The sequence below is a fragment of the Palaemon carinicauda genome, chromosome 35 (genome assembly GCF_036898095.1).
Source record: "Palaemon carinicauda isolate YSFRI2023 chromosome 35, ASM3689809v2, whole genome shotgun sequence".
NCBI classification, from domain to species: domain Eukaryota; kingdom Metazoa; phylum Arthropoda; class Malacostraca; order Decapoda; family Palaemonidae; genus Palaemon; species Palaemon carinicauda.
Genome location: NC_090759.1, coordinates 78698700 through 78721515, shown reverse-complemented (window position 1 = coordinate 78721515; position 22816 = coordinate 78698700). Strand labels below are relative to the sequence as shown.

Sequence of the window (22816 nt, the reverse complement as noted above, 5' to 3'; positions counted from 1 at the left end):
TGCCAGTATGGCCTTTTTTAGACCAAAAAAACTCAAATTCGTCCTATTTAGGCCAAAAAAAACTTAAATTAGACCTTTATAGGCAAAAAATCCTTAGATTTTGGACTTTGAAGGCCCCAAAAAATAAAATTAGCCCTTTTTAGGCAAAAAAAAAACCTTAAATTTGGCCTTTTCAGGCCAAAAAACTTCAAATTTGGCCTTTTTTCAAAATTGGTTGGCCTTTAGTAATATGAAAAAGGCGGGTCTTAAATACTATATACTGTATATGGCCTTTTCTACTAACGGGTTGACCTTTTAAAGCTTCCGTTGATCAGAAGTTGGTCTTTTCTCGGTATTATTTTACTGTATCACGGGGCAATGTAACCTACGTTAGCAATCTCACCCAACGTTGGTATTTGGTAACACTGTGTATCATTGGTAACGTTTCTAATGTTATCGTCCTCAGTACATACGTTTGTGAAATGACACCGTTGAACAAGTCATTATATTTAAACATTTTAACAAAACATATATGTCAATAATGATTATATTTAATCATTAAACGGAAAATATATGTTTTCTTGTCATTATATTTAAACATTTTAACACAACATATATGTCAATAGTGATTATATTTAATAATTTAACAGAAAATATAAGTTTTCTTGTAGAACATAACGTGATTTAACCGATTTTCACCTTCATTTCATCCGTCAAACAGCAACCAGTTCGACAACTTAAAGTTAGTCGAATTGGTTTTTCTGTTTGTTTGCGGTTGAAATGAAGGTCACATTCGGTCAAATCACGTTTTTTACTACTGGAAAACATATATTTTCCGTTCGAAATCAGAATCTGTAATACAGTAAAACTTTACCCTTTTCTCATTTAGAAAACATGACAACAAGTAGTTTGAGTTGCCAGCAACTATATAACCCTACCCCGAGTTTCCATTATGGATTCGGATTGATTCCACTTGAAAACACTGGAAAGAGCCATACAATCCCTTACAATAAAACCCTAAAACAATATTACAAGTTTAATGACGTGGGGGTACTTACGTCACCGGCATTTCTTCACGTTGGTTAATTTCCATTCGCTAGGTAGGTAACGGACATCTTGTTTACACAGACGCTTCTAGATAAAGTTTAGCCAATTAGTTGCCGACTTGTTCCATCTGTTATGTGGCAACGAGGAGGATATACGAATGTAGTTTTGCTACTTGCAAAGAATCGTTGTTGAGTTTGTTATTATGACAGTCATGTAATTCATACAACAAAACACTACACTAACAAAAATATACTTTTTCCCAAGAAATTATTTCGCGCTCTAAGACGGCAGACAGTGTTGCCAGATAAGTTAGTCTAAAAATCCCCAATAATCATGATAAAAAATCCCCAAAACAATACAAAAATATAGAAATTGCTAACTATACTTCATGCAAGTGAAAGCAAACTAATTACAACAAGATAAAGGTTGACTCATCTTTGTTTCTTCTTCATAGAATTTTGTACAGAATATCCAAATCAGACACCCAAAATCCCCAAATCTAGGGATAAATTCCCATATCTGGCAACACTGATGGCAGCCTCGGAAGAATTGCCGATTATGAGTATGACCAAATCTATTAGAATATCGCCATTAAATTAATATTCCTATCTAGAGTCTTCATAATTTAATATAATTTATATTTTACATGATATGTAGTATCTAATTGATTAAAATATATCCATTTATCTATAATACAGGATTTTGACCTCGGTTGCATGTCATACCTAATCATCCCTAATTATATAATGGGATGATTATTTTCGTTAAATGGAGATATTTATAAGTAAAAAAAATAAGATTTTCGTCAAATGTTGACCCAGAGATAAAGCAATAATAAAAGATAATAATATTCATAACAAAAAGGCACCATACAAATATTTGATGTGCCGTTGCAAAGTTTGAGTTGTCAATCCTTAATCCTAAGCCTTAGCGAACTTTTTTTTTCTTATCTTTTCATTAAAATAAAATATATCTTTTTTACAATCACAATATTTACAGTATGATTACATTCAATGGCATTTTTCTGTAAATATAACTCATCTAATTCAACAATTTACAAAATTACACATCTTGATTTTTAGTTATTCAAAAACAATAGTTTATATACGTAAAAATCACGGCAACGGACTGATTACTATCTTCCTAGTTTTATTGGGTCCAGTGTTCAAAATTATATTATCTACCTGTTTAAACTTTTATTCGATATATCGTTATACAGGCCCAATAAGATTTAAGATCAAGCTAGTGGAAGACACGGTGTAGGCCTATTGGTAACTTTGTGTTCAATTCGACAGTGATCCAATTCTATTAAAGGATAAACTAGATCTACCAGTAGGTAAGAACCGTAAGATTTCACTGATTTTTTTTTTTTTTTTGAGGTCAGCTTGTGAGTCTAATCTTAAAGATTTAAACTTATTTCTAACAACTTGCATATCACCATTCTGTAGTCTAGGCTATAATGTGGGGTTTCATTATGGTATAGTACAGTGGTTCCCAACCTGGGGGAAATTTCCCCCTGGGGGGGGGGGAAATTTGAAGCTACCAGGGGGGAAATAATTACACTGCCTACTAACTTAAAAAAGTATCAGGTGATAAAGCTAGCCCTGACATTGATACACTGGTGCAAAAGAAGCAGCCTCAACCTTCTCACTAATTCAATTTTAAAGTAGAAGAATAACCAAAAGTCCTTTTATTTTGCTACTAGCCGCTCTCCATATACTGATAAACAAATAGTTACAGAGTAAAATGGATAGAGAGTGGTTAGTAACAATTAACCTCATAGCTCTATGACTATGCGGTTAGTTGTTACTAACAGCTCTCTATCCATTTTACTCTGTAACTATTTGTTTATCAGTATATTTGTATAATGAAAAAATAAATTAATAAGCCGTCACAGTGTGTTTTAAATACTCTTTCCCTCATGCCTTACCTTGCCTTACCTTATTTTTTGTTTGGGTTCCCCCAGGTCCCTCTGTGTGAGGCACCTCGTATATCCACCAGAGAGTTGCTAATGCATCTTCCGGTGTATTTTGCATCTTCCAGTCTTGGATGGTCTGGGATGCATCTTAGGTATTTATCGAGCTTATTCTTAAACGCATCTACGCTCACTCCTGATATGTTTCTTAGATGAGCTGGCACCACATTAAATAGTCGCAGCATTATCGATGCTGGTGCGTAGTGGATTAATGTCCTGTGCGCCTTTCTCAGTTTACCTGGAATATTTTTTGGCACTATTAATCTACCTCGGCTTGCTCTTTCTGATATTTTAAGCTCCATGATGTTTTCAGTAATTCCTTCTATTTGCTTCCATGCTTGTATTATCATGTAGCGTTCTCTTCTCCTTTCTAGACTGTATAGTTTTAAAAATTGCAGTCTTTCCCAGTAGTCAAGGTCCTTAACTTCTTCTATTCTAGCAGTATAGGACCTTTGTACACTCTCTATTTGCGCAATATCCTTTTGGTAGTGTGGGTACCATATCACATTGCAGTACTCGAGTGTACTACGTACATGAAGGGGGAAATCTGGAGGGTTACACTGGGTGCAGGGGGGAAATGACAGGAAAAAGGTTTGGAACCACTGGTATAGTACAATATAAGTTAGGACATTGGAACTCAAAAGTCACGTAATTGAATAAATCTCTTTAGGTAAACTATTTTGGACCCCATATCTATTAGTTGATAATTACTATTCCTATCATAACCCCTTGGTACTACTGTAGTTCTATAGTCCATTTCTTTTAGCGATGCATTTTTGCACTGACTCGCGGCGGTGCCCTTTTAGCTCGGAAAAGTTTCCTGATCGCTGATTGGTTAGAATTATCTTGTCCAACCAATCAGCGATCCGGAAACTTTCCCAAGCTAAAAGGGCACCGCCGCGAGTCGGTGCAAATATGCATCACTAAAAGAAATGGACTATAGTTTGAAAAACACTTAACTTGGTCAAGTATAGCAATGAGTTCTAAGCTTACCTAAGATAGTGAGTCGTTTCTTTATCTACCCCTTATACCTAAACTGCTATATATTGTAAAATTTAATTGTGGATCCATCCTAACCAAACCTAACATTTGTTACCAGGCTCTTCTAGGCTGTGTGAGGCAAAATAATCATGCCGACACAAAAGTATACGGCTCATAATGCATGTTCAACTTCTCAAGACTTGAGAGATTTATTAGTAAGGTAAACATCAAATTTCCTCAACAACTCAGAAAACTGGTTTAGTTTGAAGATTTTAGAGGACTTTGACATCAAAATTTGGTAAAGTTTTACTGTATTATAGATTCTGATTTCGAACAGAAAACATATGTTTTCCTTCAGTAAATAACATGATTTGACCGAATTTGACCTTCATTTCAGGCGCAAACAAACAGAAAAACCAATTCGACTAACTTTAAGTAGCCGAACTGGTTGCTGTTATCACAGATGAAATGAAGGTGAAAACTGGTTAAATCACGTTATTTTCTACAGGAAAACATATATTTTCTGTTAAAATATTTAAATATAATGTCTTTTGTTATATATATTGTGTTAAAAGGTTTAAATATAATGACTTGTTCAAATTCCGTGTCACTTCACTCACGTATGTACTAGGAACGCTAACATTAGCAACGTTACCAATGTTACACAGCGTTACCAACGCTACAATGTCATTGCTACCGTTAGCAATGCTACGGTAATATTAGAATGTGTAATTTAAAGCATTTTTCCATATACCCTTTACACATTACAGTGGAACCTCTACATCCGAATTTTCCAACATCCGAAGTAAAATTCAAGCAAATTTTTTACTCTACACCCGAATTTTATTTCGACACACGAAATAAGCAATTTTCGTCGTACCGGTTGTATGCGAATTTTTCGACACGCGAAGTACAATTCGAACATGTTCCTACTCTACACCCGAATTTTTTTTTCGACACCCGAAGTAAACAATACTCATACTCGTAGTCGGTACTCATAGCGCCTGATGTGTTTTTTATTTCCGCCGATAGAAGGCAGCACTTCGACCTCGGAGGGACCCTCAATTAGCGCGGCTTGGGTCAGTCCTCTGTTCTCGTCAGCTTCTTGCGGTTGTGCCCTGTGCATTCTGCTATTATTGTACTGTTTTAATCGTGATTTTTTTACGTGCATCCTTTTACGGTAATTTACGTAAATCAATGCTCCTAAAAGGCTTAGTTTCGCAAGGGGTAGTGGTAGTGGTGAGAAAAGGAATAAGGAAATGCTTTCTTTAGAAGTAAAGCAAGGAATTATTGAAAAGCATGAGCGTGGTGTCCGTGTGAGTGAACTTGCAATAGGTTCGGCGCAAATAAAAAAGGTATTAGGAAAATATCAAGACGTGGTCGACTTCATCGACAAATACCATCCAAAGAAATTGCAGGTTTGTCGTGTAGTTGCGCAGTTTGATGATGTTTCCCTAACTTATTTTCGAAACATTCTGAAAAGCTGTACCAAGCAACTTCCTATCGATAGCTTCTTTAAAAAACTACAAAGCAAACTCGTGATGAAGAGGATGGAAGTGGTTCAAAGAAAACGGCAAAGAGTGAAGAGAAAAAAATTCAATCAATTTTAAGTGGAGAGAGTGAAAGTGATTAAAATTAATCATCAAAAGGAAAAAAAAGAAAATGTAAAAAAAAAAATATAAAATATAAAAATAAAAAGAATAAATAAGCTAAGTTAGGTTAAAGTTCACATAGTGTAAGTTAGAATAAGTTACGGTAGTGTACGTTTATCGTAGTCAACCTCTCTACCTCCTCGCCGCCCGTCCGTCTCCTCTCTGCGTAGCAAGACCAACAACACCTACGCTGGAGTTTCTAAGGTAAAGTGATGCTAAAAACCCGTTTCTTATTTATCATTTTTTGATAATTCTTCTTTTTTACATGTCTATTATCTAATTTAGTGTGCATTATTCTCATGGGAAATTATGTGTAGTAGTTTATTAAGAAGTTATCATAGGTTTTTGGGCTCAACCACGGATTAATCCTATTTCAATGTATTCTTATGGGAAAATTTGTTTCGACATCCGAACATTTTCTACATCCGAAGTCAGTTTTGGAACGGATTAAATTCGTATGTAGAGGTACCACGGTTATATAAAAAGGTACAAAAAGGGTACAGAACCTAACAAACCCACCTAACCTAACCTAGAAGTTCATAACATTATCAACACTATATATAATGGTTCTTGTTCCGCCACTGGCTCGCTTTAGCTCGCAGAAAAATAAAACATCAAGCTCGTATGTACTGGCAAGCGGTAATGTTGAGCTGCGCACGCTAACATTAGCAATGTTACTGTAACATGCATTGCGATAACATTAGCAACTCTAAATATAATGGTTCATGTTCTGCCACTGGCTCGCTTGCGCTTGCCGGAAAATAAAACATCAAGCTCATATGCACTGGCAAGCAGTAATGTTGAGCTGCACACATTAAAATTAAAGAAATTAATGACTTACTTTTATGACCGCGACGATGAAACTTGTGGTTCACCGGGTTGTTGTGACTTTGAGTCTGTAACATCTTAACTTCTTTGTCTTAGTTTAGTACTGCACTTGGAACACTGTAAACGTTGGGCTATTACATTACGAGATTTAAGAAAACTATCAACATTAGAATTCACCGAAATACTTTCAAGTATGGATTACTGCAGTGGTTACAAGTTTTCTAAAACTTCGATCGTAAAATACGCAAAAATACGTCACTTGAACTAACAAAGACCTGACTTGGACAAAGGTTTCCACGGAAAAGGTTTTGTTGGAAGGTGGGGGTTGGGAAATATTAACCCCCCCCTGTGCAAACTTTCCATACGTATGTGTTCGTGATTGGTTAATGGAAAAGCAACGGAGTCTAGAGAGTAAACATGAATGAACCAGAATGGGAAACTTGTCCAGAGCAAGGATTTATGTGAAATCTGGGCGTGACAAGGTAATAACAAAAATGTATAAAAGTAATATAGCAAGATAAAATGGAGTGTATGATAAATAATATTTAATGGGAATATAAAATAGGGTGATTTTATAAGGTGTCGGATAATAAAACGAGTAATACTGGGGTCAAACGTAATATGTATATGAGGGTATTACATAAGAGGGATGGTAATAGTTGTACTGGTTCAAGTCATATACTTGAATACACGATATGCGAAGGGGGGGGGGGAGAGGAGATTATGCGCAGGTCGAAACCTGCTATGTACAAATGAACGGACGAGAGCTACTACAAGTGAACCATAGAATGACAAATAAATAAATGAAAAACACTGCTAATGTTAGCATGTTACGCTAACATTGCCGCAGTTCAATATTACTGTATTTTTTCACGAGACATAGGCGTAGCAACAGCGCCTCCAAAGTTTATCCTCTTATACTGTTTTGTCTTTTCATCCATTTAATTCACATCTAAGAAGGTAATGTATAGAGAAGAAAAGGCTTGTTTTACCATTATATACGGTTACCCCAGTATGTTGTCCCCACCCAAAACCCCGAGTTCCCCCTGGGGGTCCCCCATTATCGTAGGATATAGAAATATATATATTTCTGAAACTATTCATTTGCGCCTTGAACGAGTGCCATTTTCGAAGAGAGCGGAATTTTTTCTATAGAAAAAAAGTAGTTTTTTCCTAGGTTACATTGCCCTGTAATACAGTACAATAACCCCCAAAATTTAAATTTAATGTTTAGATTAAACCAATCGACTTAATGCAACAGTGTAATTAAGTAAATTTATGATACTTTAATGGGATAAAAGTAAAGATTAAGAATTTCATTATTAATGTAGTTATGGTACAGGAACGTCAAACTTAATTTCAATAATAAGTATAAGCTTGGAAGCTTTTCACCTGTCTATACCGCTAGAGAGTGCCCGCAAACTTATTTTGCTGAGTGGTCATTTAGGAACCTAGCCAAATACATGATCCATAAATTTTCTACTTGGTCATGTGTTTAATCCATTTCTGACCTTAAATAATGGGGCAAATCACCTTTTCATTAGTTTTAATACCACACTTTATAAAATCCTCTAGTATGTGGATCACCATGTGATACCAGAGTTTTAGGTGTGGAAACATAAATAATTTGTTGCATTGCACAATAAACACAAGGTGATTAAAAAGTTGAAAAGTTGCGGGTTTTAGGTCTCCACTGAGACGATCTACATCGTTCTCCTCGGGCGACCATTACCCAGCAGGGACTATCACTAGTCCCCTCTAACCTCCCCCCCAGGCGCCACCCTGGGAGTACCCCCCGGTAGAAGGTCTCACGGTATTCGCGTCCCTGGCGGGGACCGAACTCGGGACCTCTGCAATAGAAATCCGCGACGCTACCAACCATGCTATCCGGAGTATTAGTTGGAAAAATTTATGATTCATGTAAGTGGTGGGAAATTAAAGCATCGTAATTACTTACAACTCATATCACGTCCCTCAGATGATTATTTTCAATCATGGCTTACTTTGCTTGCACGTAAACATTATCTCACTGCTCCACTGTTCTGGCAAGCGGTAGGCTACATAGATGAGCTGTGCACGCTATTCATACATACATATACCAAGGCACTACCCCCAATTTTGGGGGGTAGCCGACATCAACAAATGAAACAAAAACAAAAAGGGGACCTCTACTCTCTACGTTCCTCCAGCCTAACAAGGGACTCAACCGAGTTCAGATGGTACTGCTAGGGTGCCACAGCCCACCCTCCCACATTATCCACCACAGATGAAGCTTCATAATGCTGAATCCCCTACTGCTGCTACCTCCGCGATCATCTAAGGCATAGGAGGCAGCAGCAGGGCCTACAGGAACTGCGTCACAATCGCTCGCCATTCATTCCTATTTCTAGCACGCTATTCATGTAAATGATTATTTTTTGGGGGATATTTTTTACCTTTTGATAGAAAGCAATAGCTATATACTGAACTGATAGTGTTTTCAACATAATCAATAACTGAAATACAGTAAATGAATTTGCACTAAATTTCAATATAGATTGAGATATTTTCCTTGGGACATATCTTCTTCTGACTGTAGTCATGCTGGAACTAAAGCTAATGTGGAAAAAAAGGACTCTTGTAAAACAACATCAGGAAACTTGTGCCTAAATATTTGTACGCTCTTAATTGGTTAAAAAAGGCAGCTAAAGATTTCGTTCTTTTTCCTTTCTTAAATTTTTAGTCCCATAAAACAAGTGGTAAATATATTATGGTTTAATTTCATGCCAAATACTGTACATATTTTTCCAACTAGTTATATTGTGTTTTTTGCATTTCTCACTATCTTTGTGGGTGCAAACCAGTTGTTTAAGTGCTTCCTCACCCTCTCTTACATAAAAAAAAATTATTGTATGGGTGATCCTATAGACCATTTCTTTTAGCGAGGCATATTTGCACTGACTCGCAGCGGTGCCCTTTTAGCTCGGAAAAGTTTCCTGATCGCTGAATGGTTGGACGAGATAATTCTAACCAATCAGCGATCAGGAAACTTTTTCGAGCTAAAAGGACACTGTTGTGAGTCGGTGCAAATCTGCCTCGCTAAAAGAAATGGACTATAGTGGGAAAAAGGTTTTTATTCTTGGGGGTAAAGCAGATACCTTATGTATAAACCTACCTAAAACCAATTGGAAAAGTACATAAGTCGCATATGTTGCATGGGAAACCATGGTTGTTTTCCGATGTATATAAATATAGAACTAGGGAAAAATGGTGCTCTACCAATATGTGATCTACCAAAAGTCTGCGACCTACCAATCTGTGACAGTGATCTGCAATTTATGGCATGTGATCTACGAGTAGGTCGTGCGGGGCAAAAAGCATTCAAAGTAAATCCCATATTAGAATAAAAACAACTCGGTAGATCACATATTGGAATGAAAACAACTCGGTAGATCACATATTGGAATGAAAACAACTTGGTAGATCACATATAGGAATGAAAACAACTCAGTAGATCACATATTGGAATGAAAATGACTCGGTAGATAACATATTGGAATGAAAACAACTCGGTAGATCACATATTGGAATGAAAACAACTCGGTAGATCACATATAGGAATGAAAACAACTCGGTAGATCACATATTGGAATGAAAACAACTCGGTAGATCACATATTGGAATGAAAACGACTCGGTAGATAACCTATTGGAATGAAAACAACTCGGTAGATCACATATTGGAATGAAAACAACTTGGTAGATCACAAATTGGAATGAAAACAACTTGGTAGATCACATATTGGAATGAAAACAACTCGGTAGATAACATATTGGAATGAAAATAACTCAGTAGATCACATATTGGAATGAAAACAACTCGGTAAATCACATATCGGAATGAAAACAAGTCGGTAGATCACATATTGGAATGAAAACAACTTGGTAGATCGCATATTGGAATGAAAACAACTTGGTAGATCACATATTGGAATGAAAACAATTTGGTTGATCTCATATTGGAATGAAAACAACTTGGTAGATCACATATCGGAATGAAAACGAATCGGTAGATCACATATTGGAATGAAAACAACTCGGTAGATCACATATTGGAATGAAAACAACTTGGTAGATCACATATTGGAATGAAAACAACTCGATAGATCACATGTTGAAATGAAAACAACTTGGTAGATCACATATTGGAATGAAAACAACTCGGTAGATCACATGTTGAAATGAAAACAATTTGGTTGATCACATATTGGAATGAAAACAACTTGGTAGATCACATGTTGGAATGAAAACAATTTGGTTGATCTCATATTTGAATGAAAACAACTTGGTAGATCACATATTGGAATGAAAACAACTCGGTAGATCACATGTTGAAATGAAAACAATTTGGTTGATCACATATTGGAATGAAAACAACTTGGTAGATCACATATTGGAATGAAAACAACTTGGTAGATCGCATATTGGAATGAAAACAACTTGGTAGATCACATATTGGAATGAAAACAAGTCGGTAGATCACATGTTGGAATGAAAACAACTCGGTAGATTGCATATTGGAATGAAAACAACTTGGTAGATCACATATTGGAATGAAAACAATTTGGTTGATCTCATATTTGAATGAAAACAACTTGGTAGATCACATATTGAAATGAAAACAACTCGGTAAATCACATATCAGAATGAAAACAAGTCGGTAGATCACATATTTGAATGAAAACAACTTGGTAGATCGCATATTGGAATGAAAACAACTTGGTAGATCACATATTGGAATGAAAACAATTTGGTTGATCTCATATTGGAATGAAAACAACTCGATAGACCACATGTAGGAAGAGCACCAGGAAAACAGGGTCACGTCCTAACCTAACCTAGGAGGTCAGGTCCTGGATCATCGTCCTTATATTCTGAGATATTCTTCCTTTGAGCCCCCTCTAATGTGACCTGTGATAAGATGCCACTTATTAAACCTTGAATAAAATATTTTATTTAACCCTCACCTTGAATAACTACTGTACAATAGATTGTAATCTGCTAAGAAAGGCCTAATGTCACACAAGGCACACATTCAGTTATTGAAGGAAGCTTAATAACTTCTGTATAGTATTGTAAATTACCTTGATAGAGTAAATTCAACAGAAATGCTGTCATTTACATTCTACACAATATGCGGATATTGGGTTTTAATAGGTTCAAAAAGGGGAAAAATTATGTTCATTAGAGTTTGCAAAAGCGATATTGAATACGGTAACACATTTGCGATAACCTAATATCACCCACCCAGAAGCCAACGATGGAACTTGAGAAAGGCAGTGCTGTTCACATTTTAGTCAATTAATACTTAGGTTATTATTCACCAATCCTTTTATTCACAAATGAAACATACCTAAACAGCCATCACTAGTCCATAGCTTTAGCGAATTTACCAAGTATAGTAAACCAAGTTTAAAATTTGCACATTATTTCATGAAATGCTTTAGATCTATTTTAATAAAATTGAATAACTACTGTACATAGCAGTTTTCAATATTAAACTTACCCGATAATCATGTAGCTGTCAACTCCGTTGCCCGACAGAAATCTAAGGAGGGATACGCCAGCTATCACAATACTAGAAGGGGGTGTACTAACAGCGCCACCTGTGGCCAGGTACTCAAGTACTTCTTGTTGACACCTCCTCAATTATTCCTCTGTCGTGCCTCCGGCTAGACGTTCTGGGATACGCTCATGGTCTTCGAGTTTATTCTCGCTTATTTGGTGATGTATTCTCTTTGATTTACGGCTGTCGCATTACTGGAAACCTTCTGATATTAGCTAGATAGCTTTTATTTAATTCAGTTTAACGGTTAACGAATTTTTGCTTGTTTTTTGGATCTCCCTTTGACTTCTCTTGAAAACAAAATGTCTGACATTTCGCAAGCCCCCTCCCATAGACGTTGTAGGTCTTGCAATAGACGTATTCCGAAGGTCTCGGTAGATCCTCACACCGCTTGTTCTGACTGTAGGGACAGACCCTGTCAGTTAGAAAATCGATGTGAGGAATGCGCCGGTCTTTCGGAATTGGATTTTGTCCGACTTTTAAAGTATTCTTCTAAGTTAGAGAGAATTAGAGCTAGGAGGAGTTCTTCTCACTCTTCTTTATTTTCCTCATCTCATGATCCTCTTCCTGATCCTACCCCTGTAGTGGCTACCCCCGAACCTACTGTGTGCCCTCCGCCTGATATGTCAGTGGTTTTACGTGCTATTCAGGCTTTAGGCGATAAGGTAGAGTCAGTGGTAAGTGACCATAAGTCTCTGATGGCCGAAGTGAAAGAGTTGAAGGCCAAGAGTGCAGTGGGTGAAGTTAGTGCCAGTGCTGTGACGAGTGCTAGTGTCGGTGCAGTGCCTTGTACTAGTGTTAGTGCCAGTGTGGTGCGTGGGGATTTTTCTGTGCGAGCCAGTCGTTCTCCCAGTCCGGGACCTCTTGCAAGCTCCCAAGCCCAGGGGAGAAGCAATGTCGAAGGGCATAAGGGTTCGGCAGGCCTTGTTAGGCGCACAGAATCATCCTCAGTGGTTGCGGGCGTGTCTACCACAGACCGTCACTCCCACTTGCAGACGATTGAGCCCGTCTTCCGCTCGTCCGCTGATCTTCCCTCGGGGAAGAAACGTTGGTCTCAGGTCTCTAGACCGCTTAAACGCAGAGTCCAACCCTCGAGTGCTCAGCCAGGTTGCAGTCGTTGGCTCAGCTCTGACTCGCCTCAGTCTTCTAGCGATTGTACTCCGCCCAAGAGGAGTAAGGTACAACAGAGCTGCACCGGTGGTGCAACCACTGTTATGGCTTTACCTCAGTCTGCTACTGTCTCTGCTGATCCCAAGTGGTCTATGCTTCAGTCCATGCAAGCACAGCTTTCGGACCTGATGCGTGAGTGTCGTGCTGAGAGTGCTGCACCTCCTGCACCTGTGGTACACCTATCTCCTGCACCGGTTCAGCCTGTGCTGCACCCGCCTGCACCGGTGGTGCACCAACCTCCTGCACCCGTTCAGCCTGTGCTGCACCCGCCTGCACCGGTGGTGCACCTACCTCCTGCACCGGTTCAGCCTGTGCTGCACCCGCCTGCACCGGTGGTGCACCAACCTCCTGCACCCGTTCAGCCTTTGCTGCACCCGCCTGCACCGGTGGTGCACCAACCTCCTGCACCGGTTCAGCCTGTGCTGCACCCGCCTGCACTCGCTGCACCCAGTCGCAGCTCCATCTGCCAGGCGTACGATGTTGAACCAGTTTCTGTGTTCACTGTTCCCGGTGTTGTTCAGCATCAGCCTTCTTTAAGGCAACCTTCAGTTTGGGATCAGGAGGATTACTCCACTCTTCCTCCTCCTCCCCTAGCTGCTCCACCGGCGGTGCAACTCTCGGTGGAGGTACAACAACCTCTTCCACCTGTGAGTCAGTCTGCTCAGCTGCTGCACCGAGCTCTACCCGTGCACCCTGATCCTGCTCCTCAGACATCTCTGCTTGCGGGAACTTTACCTTGTTCTGCACAGCCTCGATCTATGCACGCTCCACTTATACCACAGGAACAGGAACTTGCTGCACCTCCTCCTTCCACCTCTGTTGTTGTTCCTGCTCGTTCTGACTCTGCGGTTCAGCATTCGTTTCCGATCCCGTCGCCTCATTCTGGGGTTGAGATTTCGGATGATGAGGAAGCACACCTTGATCCCTCTTCGGACGTGGACGAATCCAGACCCTCTCCACAGTCTCTTGATTTTCGCAAGGTCTTGGCTCTTCTCAGGGAGGTTTATCCAGACCATTTTGTCTCAGCTATACCCCGCTCTCCACCATCTGAGTTTTCGCTGGGAGTGCAACAAGCTCAGTCTTCCTATACCAAGCTTGTCCTAGCTAGATCCTCCAAGAGGGCTTTTAGGATCTTAGGGGAATGGCTGCAGTCTAAGCAACTTCTTGGCAAGACTTCCTTCATGTTCCCTCCAACGAAGCTCACTTCGAAAGCGAGCGTTTGGTATGCCACAGGGGAAGCACCAGGCTTGGGAATACCTGCCTCTGCCCAGGCTGACTTCTCAAGTCTGGTAGACTCGCCTCGAAGATCTGCTATGAGACGCTCAAAAGTGTGTTGGACCTTCTCGGACTTGGATCACTTGCTTAAAGGAGTGTTTAGAGCTTTTGAAATGTTTAATTTTCTCGACTGGTGCCTGGGGGCCCTCAGCAAGAAAACCTCCCATACGGACAAAGATTCTGCCATGCTGTTAATGTCCTGTATGGATAAGGCCATCAGAGATGGATCGGGCGAGCTAGCGTCCTTGTTTGTATCAGGGGTTTTGAAGAAAAGGGAACAGCTGTGTTCTTTCCTTTCCGCCAGCATTACCCCTTGCCAACGTTCACAACTTCTGTTTGCTCCTCTTTCGAAGTTTATTTTTCCCGAAGAGCTCATTAAAGATTTGTCGGCTGCTTTGATACAGAAGGACACGCACGATCTTGTAGCTTCTTCGGCTCGTAAGTCTAAGGCTCCCACCTCAGCCCCTAAGACTTACCGCTCCCCAGTGGCTGATACCCCTGCGACTAGATTCATACCGCCCTTTCGTGGTAGAGCCCCCAGCCGAGGAAGCTCCCGTCCAGACTCTTACAGAGGCAAGTCCAGGAAAGGATCCAAGCCATCCAAAGGAAAACACTGACTCTCCGATTCTCCAGACGACAGTAGGAGCCAGACTCAAGACCTTCTGGCGAGCTTGGGAGATGAGAGGTGCAGACGCACAGTCTGTCAGTTGGCTGAGGTTCGGTTACAGGATTCCATTCTTCCTTCAACCACCTCTGACCACTTCGCCCATCAACCTCTCTCCCAACTACAAAGAGGAGGACAAGAGGCTAGCTTTGCACCAGGAGGTGTCGCTTCTTGTGCAGAAGAAGGCTGTGGTTGTAGTCCGGGACCATCAATCCCCGGGCTTCTACAACCGCCTCTTTCTTGTGGCCAAGAAGACAGGAGGTTGGAGACCTGTGCTGGACGTCAGCGCTCTCAACGAGTATGTCACCAAGCTGACGTTCACGATGGAGACAACCAAGTCGGTCTTGGCAGCGGTCAGACAGGAGGACTGGATGGTCTCATTGGACTTGAAAGATGCTTATTTTCACGTTCCGATTCATCCAGACTCCCAACCTTTCCTAAGATTCGTTTTCGGAAAGGTCGTCTACCAATTCCAAGCCCTGTGTTTTGGCCTAAGCACAGCTCCTATGGTCTTTACCCTTCTGATGAGGAATGTAGCCAAATTCCTTCACTTGTCAAACATCAGAGCCTCCCTCTACCTAGACGACTGGCTGTTGAGAGCCTCCTCGAGTCATCGTTGTCTGGAGAATCTTCATTGGACTTTAGACCTTATCAGAGACCTGGGTCTATTAGTCAATTTGGAAAAATCTCAACTCATTCCCTCACAATCCATCGTGTATCTGGGAATGGAAATTCAGAGTCAGAGTTTTCGGGCTTTTCCATCGGCCCCCAGGATAAGCCAAGCCCTAGAGTGCATCATGAGCATGCTGAAGAGGAACAGTTGCTCAGTGAGACAGTGGATGAGTCTCACAGGGACTCTCTCGTCCCTAGCCCTGTTTGTCGAGCTGGGCAGACTCCACCTCCGCCCTCTTCAATTCCACCTTGCAGCTCATTGGGACAAGAGTTCTACCCTGGAAGCAATCTCTATCCCTATCAACCAAGAGATGAAGACCACTCTCCTGTGGTGGAAGCACAACCTCCTTCTCAGAGAGGGTCTATCCTTGGCCATTCAGACCCCCAATCTTCATCTCTTCTCAGATGCATCGGACTCGGGCTGGGGTGCAACCTTGGACGGAAAGGAATGCTCCGGAATGTGGAACGAGGAACAACGTTCTCTCCACATCAACTGCAAGGAACTGCTGGCAGTTCATCTAGCCCTGTTGAACTTCAAGTCCCTCCTGCTAGGCAAAGTGGTGGAGGTGAACTCGGACAACACCACAGCCTTGGCTTACATCTCCAAGCAAGGGGGGACCCATTCGAGGAGCCTTTACGAGATCGCAAGGGACCTCCTCATTTGGTCAAGAAGTCTAAACCTCTCTCTAGTCACGAGGTTCATCCAGGGCAATATGAACGTGTCAGCAGATCGTCTGAGCAGAAGGAATCAGGTCATTCCCACGGAATGGACCCTCCACAAGAGTGTGTGCAACAGACTTTGGACCTTGTGGGGTCAACCTACCATAGATCTGTTTGCCACCTCCATGACCAAGAGACTTCCTCTGTTTTGTTCTCCTGTTCCAGACCCTGCAGCAGTTCATGTGGATGCCTTTCTACTGAACTGGTCCCATCTCGACCTGTACGCATTCCCTCCGTTCAAGATAATCAACAAGGTTCTGCAGAAATTCGTCTCGCACGAAGGGACACGGCTGACGCTGGTTGCTCCCCTTTGGCCTGCAAGAGAATGGTTCACAGAGGTACTACAATGGCTAGTAGACTTCCCCAGGACTCTACCTCTAAGAGTGGACCTTCTACGTCAACCTCACGTAGACAGGTTACATCCAAACCTCCACGCTCTTCAACTGACTGCCTTCAGACTGTCGAAAGATTCGCTAGAGCTCGAGGCTTTTCGAAGGAGGCAGCCAGGGCTATTGCCAGAGCAAGAAGGGTTTCCACTCGTAGGGTCTACCAGTCTAAGTGGGAGGTCTTCCGAAGCTGGTGTAGAGCCAATTCAATATCCTCTACCAATACCTCTGTGACCCAAATAGCTGACTTCCTGCTTCATCTTAGGAATGAGAGATCCCTTTCAGCTCCTACAATTAAGGGATATAGGAGTATGTTGGCCTCAGTTCTCCGCCATAGAGGTTTGGACCTGTCTTCCAACAAGGACCTTCAAGACATTCTTAAGTCTTTTGAGACGTCTAAAGATCGTCGTCTTTCCACTCCAGGCTGGAATTTAGACGTAGTCTTAAGGTTCCTTATGACATCTAGGTTCGAACCTCTCCAGTCAGCTTCATTCAAGGACCTTACCCTCAAGACTCTTTTTCTCGTTTGCCTGGCAACAGCTAAGAGAGTCAGTGAGGTTCATGCCTTCAGCAAGAACATTGGTTTCACGACCGAGTCTGCTACATGTTCTTTCCAGCTTGGATTCCTAGCAAAGAACGAACTTCCTTCACGTCCTTGGCCTAGATCGTTCGAGATACCTAGCCTTTCCAACATGGTAGGTAACGAACTTGAGAGAGTTCTTTGCCCTGTCAGAGCTCTCAAATATTATCTCAAGAGGTCTAAACCTCTCCGAGGACAGTCAGAAGCCTTATGGTGTGCCATCAGGAAACCCTCGAGACCCATGTCCAAGAATGGGCTTTCGTATTATATAAGGCTTCTGATTAGAGAAGCACATTCTCACTTAAAGGAGGAAGACCTTGCATTGCTGAAGGTAAGGACCCACGAAGTAAGAGCCGTAGCTACTTCGATGGCCTTTAATAAAAACCGTTCTCTGCAGAGTGTAATGGATGCAACCTATTGGAGGAGCAAGTCAGTGTTTGCATCATTTTATCTGAAAGATGTCCAGTCTCTTTACGAGAACTGCTACACCCTGGGACCATTCGTAGCAGCGAGTGCAGTAGTAGGTGAGGGCTCAGCCACTACATTCCCTTAATCCCATAACCTTTTTAACTTTTCTCTTGAATTCTTTTTGTTGTTTTTATGGTTGTTACGGTAGGCTAAGAAGCCTTCCGCATCCTTTTGATTTGGCGGGTGGTCAATTCATTCTTGAGAAGCGCCTAGGTTAAAGGTTGTGTAGAGGTCCTTTAGTAGGGGTTGCAACCCTATATACTTTAGCACCTTGGGTTGATTCAGCCTCCAAGAGGAACGCTGCGCTCAGTAAGGAAGACGAACTTAAAAAAGAGGCAGAGTAACGGTTCAATTCGACTTCCTTACCAGGTACTTATTATTTCATTTGTTATTAGAGATAACTGTTATATGAAATTTGGGGATACTTGGCTATCCTTTAATCTTGTTCACTGGTTTTCACCCACCCCCCTGGGTGCGAATCAGCTACATGATTATCGGGTAAGTTTAATATTGAAAAATGTTATTTTCATTAGTAAAATAAATTTTTGAATATACTTACCCCATAATCATGATTTAATTGACCCTCCCTTCCTCCCCATAAAGAACCAGTGGGATCGAGGAATAATTGAGGAGGTGTCAACAAGAAGTACTTGAGTACCTGGCCACAGGTGGCGCTGTTAGTACACCCCCTTCTAGTATTGTGATAGCTGGCGTATCCCTCCTTAGATTTCTGTCGGGCAACGGAGTTGACAGCTACATGATTATCGGGTAAGTATATTCAAAAATTTATTTTACTAATGAAAATAACATTTTTAGCTCATGGGCTAATACCAAATAACTCCCGACTAATAACTACGATCGAGGTTCTCTCAATAGTCTGACATCTCTAATCTGACAGTAAAAATACTTGTCCACACAGCTGTCGTGTACGGCACATCCATGTAGGCCTACCACTTGCCAGAACAGAAGAACAGTGAAATAATGTTAAATTGCGAGCGAAGGTAGCCTTGGTTTAATAAAAACCAGTTGAACTAAGTTATTTATTAGATAATTAAAATAAGGTTAGGATACTCAATCGCTCTGATAAACTGTTTGACTAGAACTACGGCCCCCTACAAATAGATGAGTGTAAACTTCACCCAATGGAAGAATATTACAATTTTCACTGAAACTAATGAGATTACTTAGCCTATAATATTTAAAATAAGTGTGAAAATTGCGATTTGTTCTGACACTAATACAAATCCTACGCTATTTATAGGGAATATCTTTCCGTGAAGCTGGAAGACTAGCCATTAAACTTTTAGGCGAGGTGGCATTTACCAAACCTGTTAGTTAGCGGGGATAGTGAGGGGTAGTGGGGGTTGCCAGCTACCCCTCTCACTCACAAACCAGTGTATCTGAACCACTTTTTCTTTTGGTTTTGAGGAGAATGGACGTGTCCGGTCTCTGCCTCTCAATAGACTTGGCCATTGAATTTTGTTCAAACGCTTTTTCTCTTTCAGGTAACACCTGCGAGGAGTGTTGGGACAGTGGGAGAGATTTGGGAGTCGGCACAAGAAGAAATCCAAGAGGGATTCTTTGCCTTGTGGGGTCTTCTTCAAAGGTGAAGAAACCTCAGACATCTTCTTGGACCCCTTGGTCTCTTCCTGAAGCTCCTGCTCGCTCGATCTCTTCCAAGGATCGGTCGAGTAGGAGCGTAGACCAGATAACTCCAGGGCAACCTTGGGGATCTGGGGAAGTGGATGCTTCCCCTAGAGGAGCAACTTCGCCCCCTTCTTTGTGGGAGTCCTTTGCTTTATCTGATCTTCTACAGGTTTGGCCATCGCTGGAGTTTGAAGGGCTGCCTTCGAAGGAAGTCTTGGTCGACTTTCTGCAGCGGGTATCCTAAAAAAGATTTTCTCCGTTGTCCTCCGAGGTAGAAGTTCTCTCTCCTGTGGGCGCTGTCATCAATTCCCTTGTTTGTGATGCCCATCTCTTGCCTGCTCCGGCTAGTCCTGCTCGCCAACGAGACCAGCACGCCCTCTCGCCACCCCATCTGCTAATAACGAGAATTTCAGACCAACTAGGGCTTCTTTGTTTTCCAGGAACCGTTGTCCTCTGAGCGCTCCCAGGCATTTGCCCTAGCCCTCCGTCAGGGAACAGCGCTCCAGCTCAGGGGATCGACGATCATCTCATCATTTTCCTGCTCGTGATCGTCACTCGGCAGTGTGTACTTGTCACTCGCCGCTCTCCGGCCCATGATCGTTACTCGTCATTTCGTGATCTTCACTCTTCAGATTGTCGTTTGCCAGCTCATGACCGTTATTCTCCTGCTCGTCGTTCATCTGCTCCTGGACGCTCTTCCTCAGCCCGCTGTTCTCCGTGCGATCACTCTCCATCGCGCGATCACTGCTCTTCAGCGCATCACTCGCTGCTTGCCTTCCATCTTCCAGATGGTCTGCCAGACGATCGCCAACGTGCTTATCACCAGCTTGCCGCTCGTCATCTTGTCGTGATCGTCACTCGCCAGCGCGCCACATCTCTTCATTCAAGTTTCCTAGACGGGATCCCTACCTGGCACCGCACTCTCTATCTCTCTCGCACGCTTATCTTCACTCTCATGCGTGTGATTTTCACTCTTTCACGTGCGATCGACATGCTCTCGCGAGTGATCATCCTAATTCTCCTCGAACTATTTGCATGGAGATGTATAAATGACTAAGACTGTATTATCTTTATTTGCAATATGCTAGGTTTTCATAGATGTGATACATTTATATAAAGTATTGCAATATTTGGCAAGCAGAAAGAAAAGATTTTATGAAATACAATAACTTATACTGAACATTCATTTGGGCCCTTAATGAATGTATTAAGAAACCATATTAGAATTAACCGGTTCTAGGGAACTTATGCAAGATTTATGATATGAACATTAGTAGAATTGTCTGTACTTGTGAATCTTAATGACTATTTGCATCAGCCTTCTTGATAGAATAAAAAGCAGCAGGTGACCGTAGTGAAATTATTATACAGTTATCTCATTACATAAGAGCTTCCAAAGTGAAGAACCTCTTAACAATAAATAGAAATTCATTCAATTAAGTGGAAAATTAAATATACCCTAGGTAGGTTAAAAGAATTTAAGTATACACAAAAAGCTTTACAAAATCTTGATACAAAAGGAGGGTACTCACCAGCAATAATGAGGTTTGTTTCGGTTGGGGGCTGTTATGAACTAGGTACCTAGACTAATTATGCTTAACCTAAAAACATAATAAATAACTTCAGAACGCACTTTGGGAACTCATCTCATTCATATCAAGGTGATAATGTCTCTGACATCCTTGATGAAATTGGTTGTCTCATGGAACCTTCATGAAATCAGTTGTACAGTATAATGAAACTTTGATGGACAAAGAGTTTACGAGCATGTGAGTGCTTCGAGGAATAGTTTTATTGATGGGCCTTTGTTGGCTGAACTAGGAAGAACTTTTTCAATCATTTATCTTAATAACATTTTCTTGAATCAATATGAAAGAGAAAATATTTATTATATTAGCTGGAACAGCTACTTTAAAAGAGGGCATATGAATACTGCAAACTGTACCTCAAGATTACAGGAATTTAATCTCGTGTGATCCTGATTCAATGCTTTTGATACTGTATATGCAATATACTGTATTTGGTTTGTCCTTTAAAACAGGTTTGTTGTTTGCGCAAGTGATGCCACTCTCTTTGCATTGTATCGTGAATCTTAGGTTGCTGTATCTCTTAAATAAGTTTATATTGCATGCAAGGAAACCTTTACTAAGCTCAAAGTTTGGTTGTTAGTAGATATGGACTTTATATCAAAGAATCCTCTTATCCAGACATTTTCCTTGACAGTGATTCACTAACCACAGGTAACAAACATAGAATTCTAGGTTTCATTCATGATGCCAAATTTCCCTTTTGAGAAACATATTCAATGCTCTTCATTCAAAAACACGAAAAAATGGTATACTGTGACGGGCCGAGAGAAAGGTTACGACTCAAAGGCAGGATGCAATCAACTGAGTAGTTTTATTATAGAACACTCTCCTTTATATACAAAACCTCAGGGCAACAGGCATTTTCATGTTCACAAGACAGACAATGTTACAGAGGAAAACCAGAGACATGATTATTCAGGTTCTTTTTAGTGCGAGGGAAGAGCGTAGATACAAGCATAATACTGTATATACAAAATAATTTATGTACGATCGTGTGACACACGGTTGGTACATGGCTCCCCCCCCTAAAAATGACATACTGTACATGTTAAATAGGGCGCCCTGATCTAGAGAGGCAAACTGTAGACGGGTCATCTGGCAGAAGATAAGCAGGTTTTAGACGATCAATGGAGACCCAGTCTTCTTTGCCACGAATGTTTAGTAGGAATGCTTTCGGACTGCGTCGGATCACAAGGAAAGGGCCCGTGTAAGGGGGCGTTAGCGGTGGCTTGCTAGTGTCGTTGCACAGGAAGACGTGCGTTGCAGAGTGCAAGTCCGTTGGTATGTAATACTTCGCTGGGGGCTTGTAAGTCTGGCAGCACGGAGTAAATTTTCCCACGACGTGACGTATGCGCTGGAGATCGTCGGAGGAGGTTGTAGAAGGAAAAAATTCGGCAGGGACGACCAACGGGTCGCCATACACCATTTCAGCTGCCGAGACGTCGAGGGCGTCTTTAGGAGTGGTCCTTAGTCCCAGGAGGACCCAGGGAAGCTGAGTAAACCAGTTGCAATCTTTGCAGCGGGACATCAAAGCTGCTTTGAGGGTGCGATGAAAACGTTCAACCATTCCATTGGCAGC

The 22816-nt window shown here is 41.3% G+C and overlaps 1 protein-coding gene across 1 annotated transcript in view; it reads left to right on the top strand.

Moving 5' to 3' along the window:
- LOC137627375 (protein Hook homolog 3-like) overlaps positions 1 to 19611 on the top strand; it is a 104111-nt gene extending 84500 nt beyond the window's left edge. The window contains exon 3 of the mRNA XM_068358463.1: positions 19507 to 19611. Within this exon, the coding sequence (XP_068214564.1) occupies positions 19507 to 19611 (105 nt within the window). The remainder of the gene's footprint in view (positions 1 to 19506) is intronic.
- Positions 19612 to 22816: the final 3205 nt, after the last annotated feature.